Source organism: Anas platyrhynchos, chromosome 7, assembly GCF_047663525.1.
Source record: "Anas platyrhynchos isolate ZD024472 breed Pekin duck chromosome 7, IASCAAS_PekinDuck_T2T, whole genome shotgun sequence".
Lineage (NCBI taxonomy): Eukaryota > Metazoa > Chordata > Aves > Anseriformes > Anatidae > Anas > Anas platyrhynchos.
In genome coordinates, this window is record NC_092593.1 from 7153504 (window position 1) to 7169955 (window position 16452).

At 51.5% G+C, this 16452-nt stretch overlaps 1 protein-coding gene across 3 annotated transcripts in view; it reads left to right on the forward strand.

Annotated features, from left to right (window-relative positions):
- IGFBP2 (insulin like growth factor binding protein 2) overlaps positions 1-16452 on the forward strand; it is a 50882-nt gene that overhangs the window by 32752 nt on the left and 1678 nt on the right. For all 3 annotated transcript variants that reach the window (XM_027461100.3, XM_013109650.5, XM_013109645.5), the window contains exons 2-3: positions 13953-14176; positions 15271-15411. In XM_027461100.3, the coding sequence (XP_027316901.1) occupies positions 13953-14176; positions 15271-15411 (365 nt within the window). The remainder of the gene's footprint in view (positions 1-13952; positions 14177-15270; positions 15412-16452) is intronic.

A 16452-nucleotide genomic window follows, 5' to 3' on the forward strand; every position in this document is an offset into this window, starting at 1 on the left:
AGTGGCGCTCCATTACAATTGGATTTTAGGCACGAATAAGCTTGTGAAGAGTTTTCTCTATGGCTTTTATTCACTTTTGCTTTTATTATTGATTAGCAGTTTCCATTGTTCTCTCCTCTGACACTCCCTTAAGTATTTATGCTGCCCCACCAATTTACATAATATTTTGTGGGGATCAAGAGGCAGAGCCATAAGATCTCAAGTCTTCCCATGCATCTGCAGAGCGGCTGTGGGCACTGGGGACAGTGGTGATACAGCTTTACTGGAGGTGCTGAAGGCATTTTGCTGCTTTGGAGCCCTTCAGGATTGGAAGATGCCCCGTATTTCTCCCCCAGAGAGAGGTGAGGCATCCATGGCCACACCAAGCCCTTGTTCTTCGTGTGCTGGGCGATGAGACCCAGGGTGGAGGACCCAGTTTGTTCCCAGTGAAACTGGACCTGCCAGCTCTGCTGCTGCTGGTAGCAAATCCCATCTCTAAATGCTCTCCCCCAGCAGAATTTGCATGACTGCTCCAAAACCTTCCCTCCGGGGCTGCCTGCTTGCTGCTCCTCCAGGCACATTTCTGAAACAGGAGGGAGATGCGACGATGAGGGAGGGAGCTCCCCCTCGGCTGTCACAGCTTTGGGGTGTCTCTGGGTAGGAAGAACTTGATGTTGAACAGACCCATACCTGCAGAGGGACCAACTCAGTGAAGCTGGTAAAAAATGAGGTCATCCTGAGGATTTTTCTTGCCCTGTACTCAAGAGGAAGAGTCCAAAATGCAAGCATGATGCTTGCAAGCGCATATGGCTGGGGCTGGCCATCTTGAGGTCTGTTCAGTGAAAACCGGGTTTATCTATTTGCCAAGAGCAACACGTTTTTCCCTTTAACCCTCAGCTTCCAGCTTCGGCCTGGCTGTGATCATCGCTGTTTATTTGGTGAGGCAAAGCGTGGCCCTGGCAGAGGAGAATTGGCAGAGAGGCCACTGCTGTGCGTTGGGACTTTGGGGAAGTCAGGGATGGGGCAGGGGAGAAAGCAGTTGGGGGAAAAAGTGTTTTGGTGCAGAGCTAGAAAGTGGGATTTGTAATGTTCGCAGTGGTAAATAGCTAGTTAATTAATGCCAGATCGTCTGTTGGATGTTGTCTTAATTACTTCAGCCTGTGCCAGACACTGATATCCTTGAAACCTGAAAAATCCCACTAGAAGGTGCTTTCGTTGGGGCCCAGCCAAGGCGCTTTGCAGGCTTTTGAGAAAGAGCAGCCCGTGACAAGGATGGGTGCTGATGGGTTGGGGCTGTCAGGGCGGCGATGGGATGGCCCTGGAAGGGTGTCCTGAAATGTTGGGCTCTGTCCTGCGGAGATCATCGGGAGCTTGCGATAAATCCCTCGTGAGCTCGCTCTGGGGCGGTGTCCCAGCTCTCAAATTAGGCAGCGGCAAGAACTGCTGCTGCTGCTGTTTTCCATGTGCTTTGGCTTTGTTCCTGTGCCCTTGGCTTGTGCCAAAGCCTTCTGTACTTGTGAAAAGGCCGGGCATTTTTCTTGCTCTTTAAAGAAGAGGTGTCCTGGCTCCCAGCCCCTTGGGGAGGGCTACGGCTGATTTCGGAGGTGCGAGAGAGACCTGTGTGACATGCAGCAGGTGCCCGTGGCTTTCTGAAGGTCACCTCCCGATTAAAGGGTCTTCAGAGTCCCTTTCAACAACATGAAGACCTGGCCCTGGGTGTTTGGGTCTTTCTGTTGGCTTGTTCTTGTGGGCCGAGAGCGTGCTGTGAGGCGGTGAATAGTGGGAGGAACAAGGAGGTCACTGCTTTTGTTTCATCGAGCATCCCATGGAAAAGATCAGGCATGGAAAAGATCATTCTTCCTTAGAAGACTGGGTATCCTTGTGGGGATGACTTGGTTTGGTCTTTCCGTGGTGGGTAGTGCTCAGCAGGACTCACTTGGAAAGCAAAAGAGGGATTTTTCTGATGAGAACGGTGTCCTCGCTTTGTCTGCGTGAGCCTTGCTGGATGCGGGGAAGGGGATGGGAGAGGTTTAGAAGTTGTAATTTGCTTGTAGCTTCCTCCCAAGGAGCCCAGAAGATCTCCAGAAGATGGGTCTGTTTTACGCTCCAGCGCATCCAAGTAACTCTCAAGCACACAGCAACACCCACACTGGGACAGCAAGTGCAGTGCTTAATTACACCATGACCCCCCCTTTAGCTCTCCTGTTCAGTTGTTTCTTCTCTGGGCCTGAAGTCTTGTTGGACTGGGGCAGGAAGGACCAGAGGAGCTCATTCAGCTGCTGCTAGCGTGCCTTTTTTGCTTGCTTTTTTGCTTTTTGCTTGCTTCAGGGGTGGCTTTTGTGCTTAGACATGGAAGCAAAGATACCAGGCAGCAGGGATAAAAGAGGATTGAACTCAGGACCGCAGCATGAAATCAAACTGGAACGTGGCATGGGGAAGGCTGGCAGTGCTTTTAATATCTTACTCTGGTAGGAAGGGGAGCAGGCAGGAGGACACGGGTGCCTGCTTCCATCAGGAGAGCTGAAAGCTGGAGTTTGCAAGGAGGGATCAGAGCAGTGCTGGCTGAGCAGGGCTCTGTGTGGGTGGGTGATGATGGTTGGAGGGATGTGCTGGGGGATATGACAGGGACAGTGTCAGAGCCAGGGTTCAGAGATGTGGTTGGTACCTGCCCGTGCCAGACACGCCGTGGCCAGAAAAATGTCGAAAGATGCTGGGCACAGGTCCCGGGGAGGATGCCAGCGCCCAGCGGTGGTGCCCCGATTCCTTCCTGCAGGAGGGCCCCGCCGTGCTCTTCTCCTGGGAAGCATCTGGGGTGGCTTAGTGGGAAAATTGCCAACTTTGCAGCCAGTCCTCATCTCTGTTCCCAGCCCCTGCGTGCCTGGCTGCTGCTCCTCAGCGGCAGAAGCCAGCGTCTTCCAGCACAGGAGCTGGCAAAGGGGCACGAAGGACCTCTGCGCTTCCTGGAAAGGATTTCAAGCACCCCATGTATTGGATGCAGGCTTCCTGAGCTGGGCTTTTCTGCTGTTCAGGCCACCTGGAAGGATGTGCCTGAGGAGGCTCACAGCGTAATTGTTTGTGAGCGGTAGCTGGCAGCAGTGCAGCCTGAGCTGCATGGATGGAGAGGGATGTGGGGGCTGTGTTTTGATTTCTGCTTTTCCTGTTTGTTGTAACTTGGCAGAGGCAAAGTTTTGGAGATGGCAGGGGCAGCGAGACCTTTTTCTTTCCTTTCTTTTTCTCCCTGGCTTGTACCGTGACACCTCCCGCCAGATTTTTTTTCCAGGGTAGAGGAAAGCTACGGGGAGATTGCATCAAGGCTCCGTGGTGTTGAAGTATGTACACCAGGATAATTCGGGATGGGGTTCATTGTGCTGCGGGGAGGCTTCACGAAAAGCACGCGAGTGACTGCAACAGGGTTTTTTGTTCCCGTTTCAGGTGGGATTTCTATGGGGAGACAAATTTGAAAAAGTAAGAACAGAAAACAAGTGTCCCAAGCACTCTCCTCAAGGCCTGTTCAGCAAACGGAGATAAAGCAGCAATAAAGTCAAGTGCTCAGTCGAACCAGATGTACGCGCTCTCAAGCGCTACCAGATGTGGCAACAGTGGCTCCGATGAAGCGGAGCTTTATGGACTGAGTGGGGTGGAGGCGGATGTGTGCGCCCGTGCTTTCTGATGGGGAGCAGCGCAGAGATTTCATTTTTGGAGCCGCTGAAAGCCCTTGGTGGGGATGAGGATGGAGCAGGAAGTAAGAGGGTGCTTTAAGCAGTAAGGAGATGAACGAAGGGCAGGTGGGACTTGTTCAGGTGCTGTGTAATTCCTGCAAGGCAAGGCAGTGAGCAGCACCCACTGCTGAGCAGCCCTCTGGGGTTTGGGGTGTTTGTGTGGGGGGAAGCGACTCATCTGGTCCATGCTTAAACCATGGGCGAGGTTGGTTTGGACAGGGCATTAAACATCGCTGTGGCAGAAGCTAGCCAAAGCCGTCTGGCGTTCTGGGGTAAATGGAGAATGCCCACCCATCTTGAAGCCAGAGGATTGCGTGGCATTTTCTTGTAGAAGCTCAGTATTTTCCCTATTTGGTGTCTTAATGCAGACGTGTATGGCTTGCTCTCAGTGAGGGGATCACCCATACCAACAGTTCGCCCCCAAAAGGGCTCTTGGCCACGAGTCTGGGTATCTTCCAAGAATACTTTTCCTGCAGGCAGTAGCCAGATCTTTTCAGCATCAACTGATGGGAAGGCTGGGGTGGAGCTGAGCAGGATTGCAGTGTGGGGGGTGCTGCCAGGATCAGGTGCACAGCAAACGTGCCGGGGCGCTTGGTGCTGAGCACACTGGCTGGATGCATGCAGGATAACGCCCGGGGCTCTGAGCAGCACGCTGACTGCTGCACGTCAGAGCTTCCCTTTCGGTGGTCCAGCTGCTTTATCACATTTGTCTCTGTTGCTGTTTTGTGGTGGTCTGCATTTTAGGCGTCGGGATGCCTCCCTCCTCCTGGAGAACGCAGCCGACTGATCTTCCTCTTTCTTTTCTTCCTTCCTTGACCGCAGTTTTATGACTCTCTCTCTTCCTGCCTCTTGCTCGGTGGGAGTCTGCGTACTCCTGAGGTTGGAGCTTGGGCAGCTTCATGGGTGGCCCAAAATACAGCATCGTTTGGAAACGCAGCGAGATCCAGCCCCCTTCCCTTACAACGGCAGGAGACCAGAGCAGTGACACAGCAGAGCGATGTGGCGGGGCTGCCTTGCGCTTATTCCTCCCACCTGTGTGGGAGGAAACTTCCCCTTCTGAAAGCCAAATGACATTGATCTGCGCGCGCTGTAGGCTTTGAAGTCAATGAAGGACCGTAAAGGCAACAAGCGTGGCTGTTGTATGCCATCAGCTGCTATTCCAGATCAATTGATCCTGCTGTAAATTGCTGCCTTCTGGTAGCGTATAGGTGAGTCTGAGCCCTTTGTCAAATTCCTTCATGTCTCCGGGTGTCATTCAGCAGTGGGACAAATCGGCAGCTCTTTATTTTGGCATAGCTCCTGTTTGTTTGAACAGTGGTTCCCCATCAGCGAGGACTTCATGCCTAAAGAGCGGCAGTCACCTGGTTTCTGTGAATGGTAAATGCATGATCAAGATCAGGGTCAATCCGCCTTGTGTTCTTCGCCGTGGGGGTAAAATTTAGCTCTGTTCCTACCTGGGAGAAGGATAAAACAAGGGTTAAGGAAATCGAGTGAGGTGACTGCCAAACAGAGTGAAATATTGTTCCAGGAACTCCATCGGAGATGAACAAAGTGTTTTGACATGACCTGAAATAATTGCAAAGTTGTTGTGTTTGGTCATCAAATGAGGGGAAAAGCCACGATCTGTGAACACCTCAACCTGGGGCTTAACTGTGGGGTCTGACAAGCCTGTGGTGGCCCCCACGAGGAGGGGAGGATCATGTCTGAGAGTGCCTGAGACAGCTGGGAGCTGCTGGTGGGCAGAGGAGACTTGCAACTAAAATATGACAGATGCTGCCTTTCCACCTACAGTTCAGTGCTCCGATTTTATTTGGAGGCAGTTGTGCTTTGCCTCTGGGGAATGCAGGTTCCTGGGGAAAAATCCGACGGAGGGTTGGCTTGGAGAGCTGGTGTTCAGCCAGGGGGTTGCACGGGGACAGTAAGTCCGGCAGACCTCGAGGTGACACTGGTGGTAATTGCAGCTGGGGGCTGGCAGGGTTTCTGAGGAGAAGGTAGAAAGGAATTACCATAATAATAGCGTGTTTTGAAAAGGCAGACTTTGAGGAAATGCGCAATGAGATTTGGGTGGGTGGTGAGGGGAGCCCTGGACCGGGCTGCTGTCTGGAAAACTGACTGTGGAAAAGTGAGATGTTATTTAAAAACTAGTAATACAAATGGCTGAAGTTCATTCCATTTGCATGCAATAGTCATAATAACTAGAGAAGCCAATGTGGCTGAGAAGGGAGTGGAGCCGCACCGGAGATAGACGAGAGATGGCTCTGGCAGGCAGGGTGGGGCACTGCTCTGACCTTTTGAGGTTTGTATTTTTTTTTTCATTTGTTTTTCTTCCTGATTTTCAATATTTTCTACCTTTCTGCAGAGCGGAAGGTCAGATTTCTGGCACCCCTGCGTGTAGCCTTCCCTGGAGGCACAGGGGAATGCTGTTGTAGGTTCCTCTGGTTGCACGCTGTCCACAGCTCCTTCTGCACTAGCCATTGGTCTTGGTGGGGGTTGTAGTTGGGCATCAAAGGGCACAGTTGGGTTTACAGGGTCAGAGGACACCTTTCTGTTGAACTGAGCCATCCCTGAGGAGCTGGAACAGGTGGAGGGCACTGCTTGCCTGCAGAGGGAGTGCTTTTGTGACCATCTCCCAACCTCCTATGAGAAGGACCCGAAAGATTCCCTTGGCCACCTCCGTATGGAAGAGGATGCCTTGTATTTGGTTAAAGCACCCTATCCAAGAGGCGTGCTCCATGTGTTGGAAGACCGTGGTGGGTAGATCTGAGCAATTGGTGCCTACTTGTTGCTGCCGGAACCTGGAAAGGCAATCATCTCGAAAAGGTACAAGTCTGAGTCCTGTGTATTACACTTTCTCCAAAAATGTGAGGGAGACAAAAGTTCAGAGTGAGTTTGGGTTGTACACGATTGTGTGTCCACCAGATCATTCCTTCCATCATTCCTTCCCAAGCCCCCAAATCATCTCTTCTTCCTTCTGGCCAAGCTGCAGAGCTTCATACCTGGGAATTGTCCTCGTTAGGACTTGAAGCTTCTGTGACTGCCAGCAGCTCTTCTCCTGCAGTAAAGAGAGGTGCAGCATCCTGCTGCCAAACCGAGGTCGCTTTAGATAATAATTAACTTGGGGGCACCATCACGTAGGCTGCAGAGAGGAGTGCTCACGTTGTCCAGACTATGTGAAGCAAAAGCCTCACTGGGCTTAGCTGATGCTGTGCTTCTTAACAAACTGGGAAAACAAAAGAAATCACAGCAGTGAAGCCTGTAGGAAGTCAATGAGGTGGTTTTGTGGTCTTATTTCATTTTGGAAATTCATAGGAACTGAGGATTTAGGGGCTGAGCTTATAATGGCAGTTGGTGCAGGCTTTTTAGGGTGGCCGAGGCACTGAAGACCACAGGGATACGTGTGAGTGATAGAGGATGGAAGGCAGAGACGTGGCCTGGTGATGTTAACAGCTCGGTTCATTCAGGCAGAAGCCCCTAATGACTAAGAAGTAGCTACCCTAGGGATTTTACAGGCGAGGTCAAGGTCAAACAGGGAAGCTGCAGTGCAATTAATTGAAGCTTAAAGTGTTTTTGAGTTAATTCACTTGGTTCTGCGGGGAAGATTGCAGCTTTGCAGAGGGCTAATCAGAGAAGTGTGTTGAAAGGGCTGAGATACAGCTCGTTAACAAGGGGGAATGCTTTTATGGTGGCAGGGAGCTCGGAGAGCCTCACTCAGCAAAACCTTTCAAACATGTTAACGTTTCTTCCCCTTAGCCAGCTGCCTTCACACGTGTTGAAATTGTGCATGTGCTGCTGAACAGGAGCCTTGGAAAACATCAAAACGTGGTATTTGCCACTTTTGGGACTGGTGTCTTAGCAGCATCCTGGGAAAACAGTGAGTGAATTCCCCCTGTACTGCAGGATGGAGGTGGAGAAGGGCAAGTCAGCTCGCCCGAGGTGTCTCACTGTGTGGCAAAGGTAGGGACAAAGCCACTGTCATCGGCCGTGACCTGAGACCCTCTGGTTCTTCAGCCTTGGCATTTAGGAGTCCCGGGCATCTCTGCTGTAAGCACCTTCGAGGATGTTGATTGCAGCTCTGCAGTTCCATGCTTGGGGGAAGAAGTGGAGGAGAGAAAAATGGGATTGCGAGTGTCCATGGGGTGAATGAGAGGACTGGAAAAGCATTTTTTGAGTGACCCAAACGGCGTTTTCCCTTATCGTTCTTAGCACAAAGCAAAGGACTGGCATGGAAGAGAGCAGGATGTCACAAACAACACTTGTGGGCTGGCTTTTGGCAGGAGGAGGGCCAGAGCAGACCTTCCCCAGCAGTGGTTTGTGCTCTGCTGGGCCCACACAGAGTGGGCTGGTGATGTGCTCCGTAGCCCATCAGCTGAATCAGTTGGAAAGAAAGCTTAACAAAACAAACCTTGCTATTTCATCTCTCCAGCCTGGCTGCACATTTCCATGAAATGGTGGAAACTTACTATTTTTGAGAATTCGGGTTCCTGTTTGAGATTTAGTTGGCATTTGCTGACGTGTTTGTAGATATATTGGGAGGTGGAGGAGGACTAATAGGCAGTCATGCAAACGCATGCACATGCAGAAACACATAGGGGCAGGCTGTGTTATTGCACAAGCCCTGTATCCTTGGGAAATCAGTCTACAAACATGATTTTAAAAAAAAAAAAAAGGCAATTTGAAATAAAGCCCAGGGGAAGGGACATTTCAGTCCCTCTTCCTTCTTCATCTGCGATCAGTTCTGTCTCAGCATCGCTTCAGTGCTTGCTCCGGTGTGCTGGAGGAGTCTGGGCGTGATGCAGTGCTGCAGGGCTCTTTGCACTAGGTGTGGGGTTTTTTTTTTCCAGCTTTGGACCCAGAGGGATGGAGGAGGGAAAGACGCTCCTTGTAGCCACCGAGAACTAGCAGAGAAAAGAGTTAAGTGACTGCTGGAGGCTGCGCTGCCCTGAGTCAATGTCCTGGCACTTTGCAGGAGCATAAAGCATTTCCTGCGAGACAGCTGAGCCAAAGGAAGGCACTGGGTGCCCCTTGGATCACCCCTCGGTGCCAGCGGCTTGGGGCAGGGACAGGAGCTTGTGAAGCAAGCCCTGGACAGGACATAGCGTTCCCTTCAGTGAGAGATGGACTGAAAAGATCGGATGGCAAAAAAAAGAAAAAGAGTTTGGAGAGCCCCAGAGGAGCTCTGGGTGCTTTGTGGACAGCTTATAGTGGAGGTAAAGCCATCTATTGTAGAACAAAGTGGGAATTTCCTCAAACCCCAAACGGGATTCCTCCCATCTTGGTCTGATGGCTGTTAAACCTGGTCTGGATGTGTCTGGTGGGAGGGCTTCTTTTCTGCCCTACATCCCTTCTGCCTCCCTTCTCCTACATTGCCCATTACTTGCACTCCCTCTGTGGCATATTCCAGTTTTTTTTTTTTTTTGAGCACAAAGAGTGAAATTTGAGTGACTGCCTTGGTTTATTCTGCCTCTGGAGAGTCACATCCAGCCTGGCTCAGTTACTTGTGGGCCTGGGCCATGCACCGGTGCCCCAAAGTCCCCCCCTCTGCTGTCAGCTGAGCCCTGCTGGATGCTGTGCCACTGCGGCGCTTCTTATTCTGGCAGCAGTAGTGACAAACCTGGGTCCTTTTTGGGTTAGGGTGGGCCAGAGGCCTGGGGGGGACTTTGTTCTTGGCAGCCCCTGCCGCAAGGAAATTGCAACGCCGATATAATCCCTGCTGGCAAACGTTTCCTGAGGTATCCGAGCTCCAGGTCAACAACACCCACACCAGAGCTATTGCACAGGAACCTTTGCCCAGAGCTCTCCTAGAAATGCTTTGCAGAGGGATGAAGCAGAGGTCACCGAGGCTGCAGTCAGGGTTTGTCTGCTCCTTCCCCACCTTCCTGCGACTCATTCCCTGGCTGTGGTGCGTGGTAAGGGTCAGGCTTACAGGCTCTGTCTGCTCTCAGGCTGTGCAGGACAAGGGCTGGGCTCCTGGCAGCTGGGATGGGAAGCAGAGCTCCTTAAAGTCTGTCTGTCTGTGTCCCAGGAAGAACACTTCCCTCTCTGGGGTCATTATTGGGTGTAAAGCTCTTTGTCTTCAGATGAGGAGGGATGGCTGCGGCAGGGAGATGCGAGCCTGGGGAGCATCCAGGCCATGAAGCTGAGGGGGCTGTGAGCAGGGTGTTGAAGGCCACTTGGTCAAAACTTTCTGTGGATTTGAGACCACAATCAGCACTTGGATGCTGTGTAAACACCCTGGGCGGATAAGCAAATGCCTGTGAAACTTCTGAGCAAGCAGGCAGCTGCCTCTCTGTGCATGGGGCTTCTCTCTCCTTTCTTCTCAGGAGCCATCAGGTCCTTTTTAAGCCCCTCTGTTTCTCCACCATCTCGGTGGGGGTACCTGAAGGTCTTGAACCAGATTCCTGAAAACTTTAGTGCTGGAAATTAGTAGCCGCTTCTGAAAATGTTGGCGAGACTGCGTGGCTTGCTACAGACATTAGCTGATGGCCTTTGGGATAAACTTCCTCAGCCAAGTCCTCACCCCATTGAAGCCAATGGGAATTTTCCTTGAAAAAGGCCATAAGGAAATCATTTCCTTGGCGTGGAGAGAGGTGTTTCATGGGCTCCGCATCGGCGTTCAGGAGAACTTGGGCTATCTGCTTTGATTCCTGCCTTGCCGCTCCCGCCCTGCGTGGCGTGCTCTACCTTTTGATCCAAAATAGCACAGGAGATGTTTTCCACATGCCACAGGAAAATGGAAGAGCTATAAAACATAATTGTTTTGGAGTTCGGCACCGCTCTGTTCACGGATATATTTAGCGCAAATTGAAATTGGTCAGCGAAAGGGCGGCTGCCAGGATGACAAATGGATTAGGCCTGTGTATCTTAGGCCATCTCAGACCTGCCCATCCCATGCTGGTGGGGTTGGTGGGTGGCTGAATTGGTTCATAGATAGTCATAAGCAAGCGTGTACAACTCGCTCCTCTCGGCTGTTTGGCTGTGAAAAGCATTGTTTGGCTCTTTGTTCTCCTAACCTTGAGGCTCAGTGTCTCTGCTCTTGCCATGGCTGCCAGGCCCTGGACTCTTAGTGCTTTGAAATGAGGCCTACCAAATGTCTACCCAAGCTAGGTCTCGTTTCATGAAGGAATGGTGGGCCCAGCCTCCTGTCCTGTCCCCTTCCCCAGCTGCTGGGAAGGGGGGGATGTCCTGGTTGTTGGCTTGCGTGAAGTTGAACAAACGGGGAGGACAAAACAGGGCCTAAATCAAAATCAAAAAGTGCCATCTCTGAAAGCCTCAGCCCAGGAGGACTCCTCTTAAGGAGCAGTGCAGACTTTGAGAGAGGGGGAAAAGCTGTGCTGGGGCTCTGGAGTCTGCCCAAGGTGGATCAAGCCGTCTCAGCGGCGTGGAGGAAAACTTGCAGTTGATAGCAGCTGGACCTTTCTGGCCTCGGCTCCAGGTTTGTTCCTGTGAGGGTGCCCGAGGAGCCAAGACCAACCTCTCCCGTCCCTGGGTGTGTTCGTGCACATGGGCTTGCACGCTCTGCTCCCATCAGGGGTTTTCTTTGGGCTGACATTTGTTAGCATTGGAAAGTGAGAAAAATGAGCGAAAATATTATCAGAAGCAGGTTTTGTGAATGAATCAGCCGACAAGAGGCTTACCAGCTTGCCTTGATTTACTAGAGCAGTGCTTATTTGGGCAGATGTCTATATATTTTAGTTGGAGGGAGGAAGGAGCGAGAGCTGATCAGGGAAGGCACTGCGTTCAGCACGCTGCTCCTCGGTCACTGTGCACCAGCAGTTTTCTGAATGGAGCAGGGGACTGCGATGTGTCCAAAAAACTGCCTTGCTACTGCTCTCCTCGTGGTGTTGGTCACTTCATGGGGTCACCCAGGAGAGGACAAAAGATATTGAGAGGCTGAAAACCTCCTAAGCAGCTGGTTGCGAGTCAGCGCCTGGCAGGCCTTGCCCATCTTCTGCACGGTGCTTTTTCATTTGATCCTGTCTGCAGGGCAGCCTCATGGCCTTCTCTTCTCGCTATGTGTTTCTAATTAATGGGGAGACTGGTGGATAAACAGAAGATTCTTGCTCAAAATGTTCCTTGCCCAGCTCCTCGGATGATAGCCAAGGCAGCAATCGCCAGGCAGCAGCCCAGACTTTGAGCTCGCCCATCTGGCTATCAAGCCTCATCCAAATTCTTGTCTGGAACCGGTATTGAGGAAAGTCGTGGACTTTGCCAGATTGGTTTTGCCCCATGTTTGCTTTTCAGTCACTACCTAAGCAGCTAAAAACCTGCAAACCAAACACATTTAGTATTTCTGGGAAGTGAGACGATCCCAGTACTGGGAGATCTGGGGCCAAAACTGGGAGGAAGTTCAAAAGGATATTGTACAAATCCATGGAGGATGGGTCCACTGGTGGCTTTTAAATCCTGTGGATCAGATGCAGGCTCCAGCACAGAAGGGCTGTTGCTGCTGCTCTCCAGCACAGATTGGGAAGTGTCCTTCTGACACTTGTCCCCAAGCAGCTTCTGGTGGTCTGTTGTGGATGGGACGTTGGGGTTGGTCTGTCATCCAGCCTTCTTGGGCTGTTCTTCTGCCATCAGTCTGTAGGCAGCTGCACGTTTACTGAGTAATTGTAGACAAAACTCTCCTTGCAATTTCCCCTGTGGGACCCTGGGGTCATAACACCTGCAGAAAAGAGCTTGGGAAGCTGTGGCAGAAATAAAACACTTCCTATTATGATGTACCACAAGATGGTACAGTTATGTCCTGTCAAAACATGATGCAGCTTCTAAAAGGAAGGAAATGTTAAACTTTTTAAGTGCTCTGCCTGCTTGGTCTTCCAAAAAGCAGGGCAGGACCATAAATTAAGCCTTGTTACATGAACTAAAGTATTGTGTGCCCTGTCATTCACAGTTTAATGTGACTTTGTACAAGTGTCTGGGGTGCTGGAAAGCTGAAACAGAGGTGTCAGAGACAGTCTGGACTGTGTTGCTGATGCTTGGAGGCTGGGTGCTACAGTTCTCCTTGGTATGCTATGAAACTTCATGCTTGTCACCACTGTAGGACCAGAAGGGCCTGGTCTGTCACTGCCATTGTACCAATTGAGCTGCTGAAGAGCTATGTGTAGACACATTAGCTTGGGTTGTAATGAGAAGGGTGTTGTACATGCATATGTTGAATCGTAATTTGGGCTGAAGAGGACCTCTGGAAGTCTTGGTCCAAGCCCCTGCTCAGAGCAGGGCTAGCTCAAGTGTTAAATCCAGCTTCAGTGGTAGATGTGGTTGCTCAGGTTTCTCCGTATCTCAGCCAGGTCAGACCACGGGTGCTGCCAGGCACCAAGGAGGAGACCGAGCTGTCACCTGCTGGAGCAAATGGGAGGATTTGAGATCTGCCTCCACTGCGAAGTCCAAAGGGACTGCAGCACTGCCGTTGTTGTGTCCTGCTTTGGCAAGGATCACCTACAGAAACAGTGCCCAGCAAACTGGGAAAATGCACAAAGCAGGGAACGGAGGAGGTGGGAAAAGCCTGGCGTTTATCCAGCTTTTCTAAGAGATTTGAAATGGCTGAATTAGGTAGGGGTCTTGTGGCTTGCAGTAGTGGCAGAGTCAGGCCCAGGACATGTGGGGTTGTTCCACAATGGGAAGTGGCCAAACACAGAAGTAGGTAGGCTGCGTGCTTGCAGCTGGGTGAGTAATGCACCATATGACAATGTGAAAGGCGATACGGCAAGGACAATCACTGAAATGGCAGGATCTTGGAGGGAAATTAGGGTGGCCATAAAAAAAAAAAAAAAAAGGAAAGGTATTTTTGAAAGCAGTCCTGAGAATTTATTTTAGCACATTAATATTGAGCAAGTATTCCTGGAGATACTCTGGGGGATGATAGATGGACTCAAGGTATTGTTACTAATCACTGTGGTTTTTAAGTTTTGGAGCTGAAGTACACTTGGCATCACTAACTCAACTGGACTTCTGATGGGAAAATTACATTCTTCGGGAAGTAATTTAGAAGGTCAAAGAAAAACCAGAAAGAACTTCTCCAGCAGCAGCGATTTCCCCTGATCTCTAAACTGTCTTTTCGTGTGGTAATAACTCCAGAATGAAAGGATCTATTCTCACCTTCCAGATGAAAGGGCTAATGCAATTTAAAATTTTTGCATGCAAAGATTTTATGGCTTGGTAACTGTCCATGCTTGAAAGCGATCCAGGATGGGACGAACATGTGAGAGAGTGCCTGGCTGAGCTTGACCCTTTCCTTCTCTGCCCTCTCTCTTGCAGACAATGGCGATGACCGGTCCGAGAGCATCCTTGCTGAGAATCACGTGGATGGCACCCCAGGGATCCTGAGCGGAGCTGGGGGCAGGAAACCCATGAAAACGGGCATGAAGGAGCTGGCGGTTATGAGGGAGAAGGTGAATGAGCAGCAGCGGCAGATGGGCAAAGTGGGCAAGCCCCATCACAACCACGAGGACTCGAAGAAGTCGCGGGTGCTGACGGCCAGGGTGAGAGGAGGGAGCGTGTGAGGGGGGTGGTGGGGGCACGGGGGCCTAACAGGCTCTCACGGGGAGATGCTGAATGCAAAAGTGACATTTGCAGCTGCCTTTTAAAGAAAGGGAGAGAAAAAGAGAGGGGAAAAAAAAAAGAAAGAAAAGCAAACGTTTGTTTTGGCCTGAAGCTGGGGTTGAACACGCCATCTGATGAACTTTGATGTGCTGGCGAGGAGGCGTTATTTTCATTGCAGCTTCACCCTCTGACAGCAGGGCTGGAGAAGGGGGGTCCTGCTGGCTCAGCACCAGCCCCTGCAGGGGCGTGAGCATGCCCTTTGCCTGCAGCCTGGCTTTTGCACACCCTTTTTCCCTAAGCAGCCCCCAGGGATTTATGGCGGGGGGTTTTGCCTGCTGCAGGACAGCCCCAGCATGGGTTGAGGGGGGCCCTGAAGAGTGTTGTGGGGCTGTCATGCAGCAGGACAGTGCCCGGTGTGCTGTCCCTGTCCTGCTGCCCTCCGGTTCTTGGCCATGGTTTCCCTCTAGTGGGCAGCTTGGTCAAGGCAACTAGGTGGCATAGGGCTGGAAAGCCACCCCAAAAGGTCTGTAATACTTCTCTATAAACACAAGGCATTTATATGTGGGGAGTACAGGGGCAGACAGGAGCTTTTAAGAGCCTTTATCTCCAAGGAAAAGGCATGTTCATGGCCCAGTCTCCCCAGTGTGCACTCCCTGTGCTTACTCCTGCAGCCCTTGGGTCAAATTTAGCTTAACTGGCTGATTTCTGTGGGACAGACGTGGCTCCATGGTGTGGTGGTGGGGATATCATCATTTGAGAGAGTCTCCATGCTGTTACTGCTGCTGGGGGGGACAGGGGCAGACCCAACATAAAGCAGAAGCAGACAGAGCTGCCTCAGCTGGGAGCCCAGGCTCAGGGCTGCTGCGGAAGCATCTCCGAGGCTTCTCCGTTGTGCCTTCAAGGCCTGCAATCAGGTGTTGGGTTGGCTCTTGGACACGTGAAGATTTGGGGATATGATGCTGTGAACGGTCTCGTTACACGGATTTGGGATTACATGGGTTATTTGTCTTTCTATTTTCTCGGCTCTTTTCAGACCCCTTGTCAGCAGGAGCTGGATCAGGTCCTGGAACGCATCTCCACCATGCGGCTGCCGGATGAGCGAGGTCCCCTGGAGCACCTCTATTCCCTCCACATCCCCAACTGCGACAAGCATGGCTTGTACAATCTCAAGCAGGCAAGTGGGACGAGCTGGAGCCCAAGCTGTGCTCCTAATGGCATCCCTCTGCTCAGCACTGCATAGAAATCCTCCTCTGCTCCTGGGGCAGGGAGCAGGTCCCAGGGGGCCCTGGAAGATGGGCTGGGGCAGCTCTGGAAGATGCTGTGGTGCCACAAAGCCTCTGGGAGCCTGATTCAGAGCCAGGTGTTTGATGTCTGCAGTGTGAGGAACAGTCACAGGCTCTAGGAGAGCATCGTGTGCTGCAGGAGAGTCTGCAGACAGGAGAAAGCTCTATTTGGCAGAAAAACACCAGCTGGTCCAGGGCTGACCTGCATCAAAGATACCTGTATGCAAGCACCCCTTCTGGCTATGTGGAGCTGATCCCTTGGAGGGATCAGGTGGCCTGCTGCTTTCACGGCTAAGCCTTTCTTTTAAAGACTACTTTCAACCCTTGATCAGGAACACTTTTTTTTAGTATTAAGAAAGAGCAGGATGCTTTGAAATAATCTTTCTCTGTCCCTTCTCTTTCTGCAGCATGCAGATGTTACACATTGACCATAGCTGCAGAAAAAAGAAGGGACAAAAATGCTGTTTCTCCTCCTGGTCTGGTTGAGGGCAAACAGGGCAAGCATGAGGCTGTTCCTAGTTTTTTCTCCATCTAGTTTCTAGAGCTGAGTGTTGGCTCCTCTTTCATTTCTGGAAACTGGATGCCAACAAAAGCATTCCTGGCTGCTCCCACCTCCTGTGGGCTAGAATGAGATGGAGGGTGCCTGGGTGCGCACTCATGCTGGGGCTCCTTTTTCTACCTCTTTTCCTGCTTTTTATCCCCATGAACAAGGCCGTGTTTTGACCTCAGTCCAGCTGCAGAAAATGGCTGGAATTCAGCTTTGCAGAGCGCATGCAGAGCCTGGCCTGCTGGATTCACCTCTGCTGTGGGGGCTGGTTCCTGCTGTGACTTGTTCAGGGACGTGTCCCTTGGGGATGGAGGGATGAGCACTAGGTACAAGGTGCCCGCAGTCCTGCTGGTGTAAGGGGTGGGTGATAGCAGTTAGGGCAAGA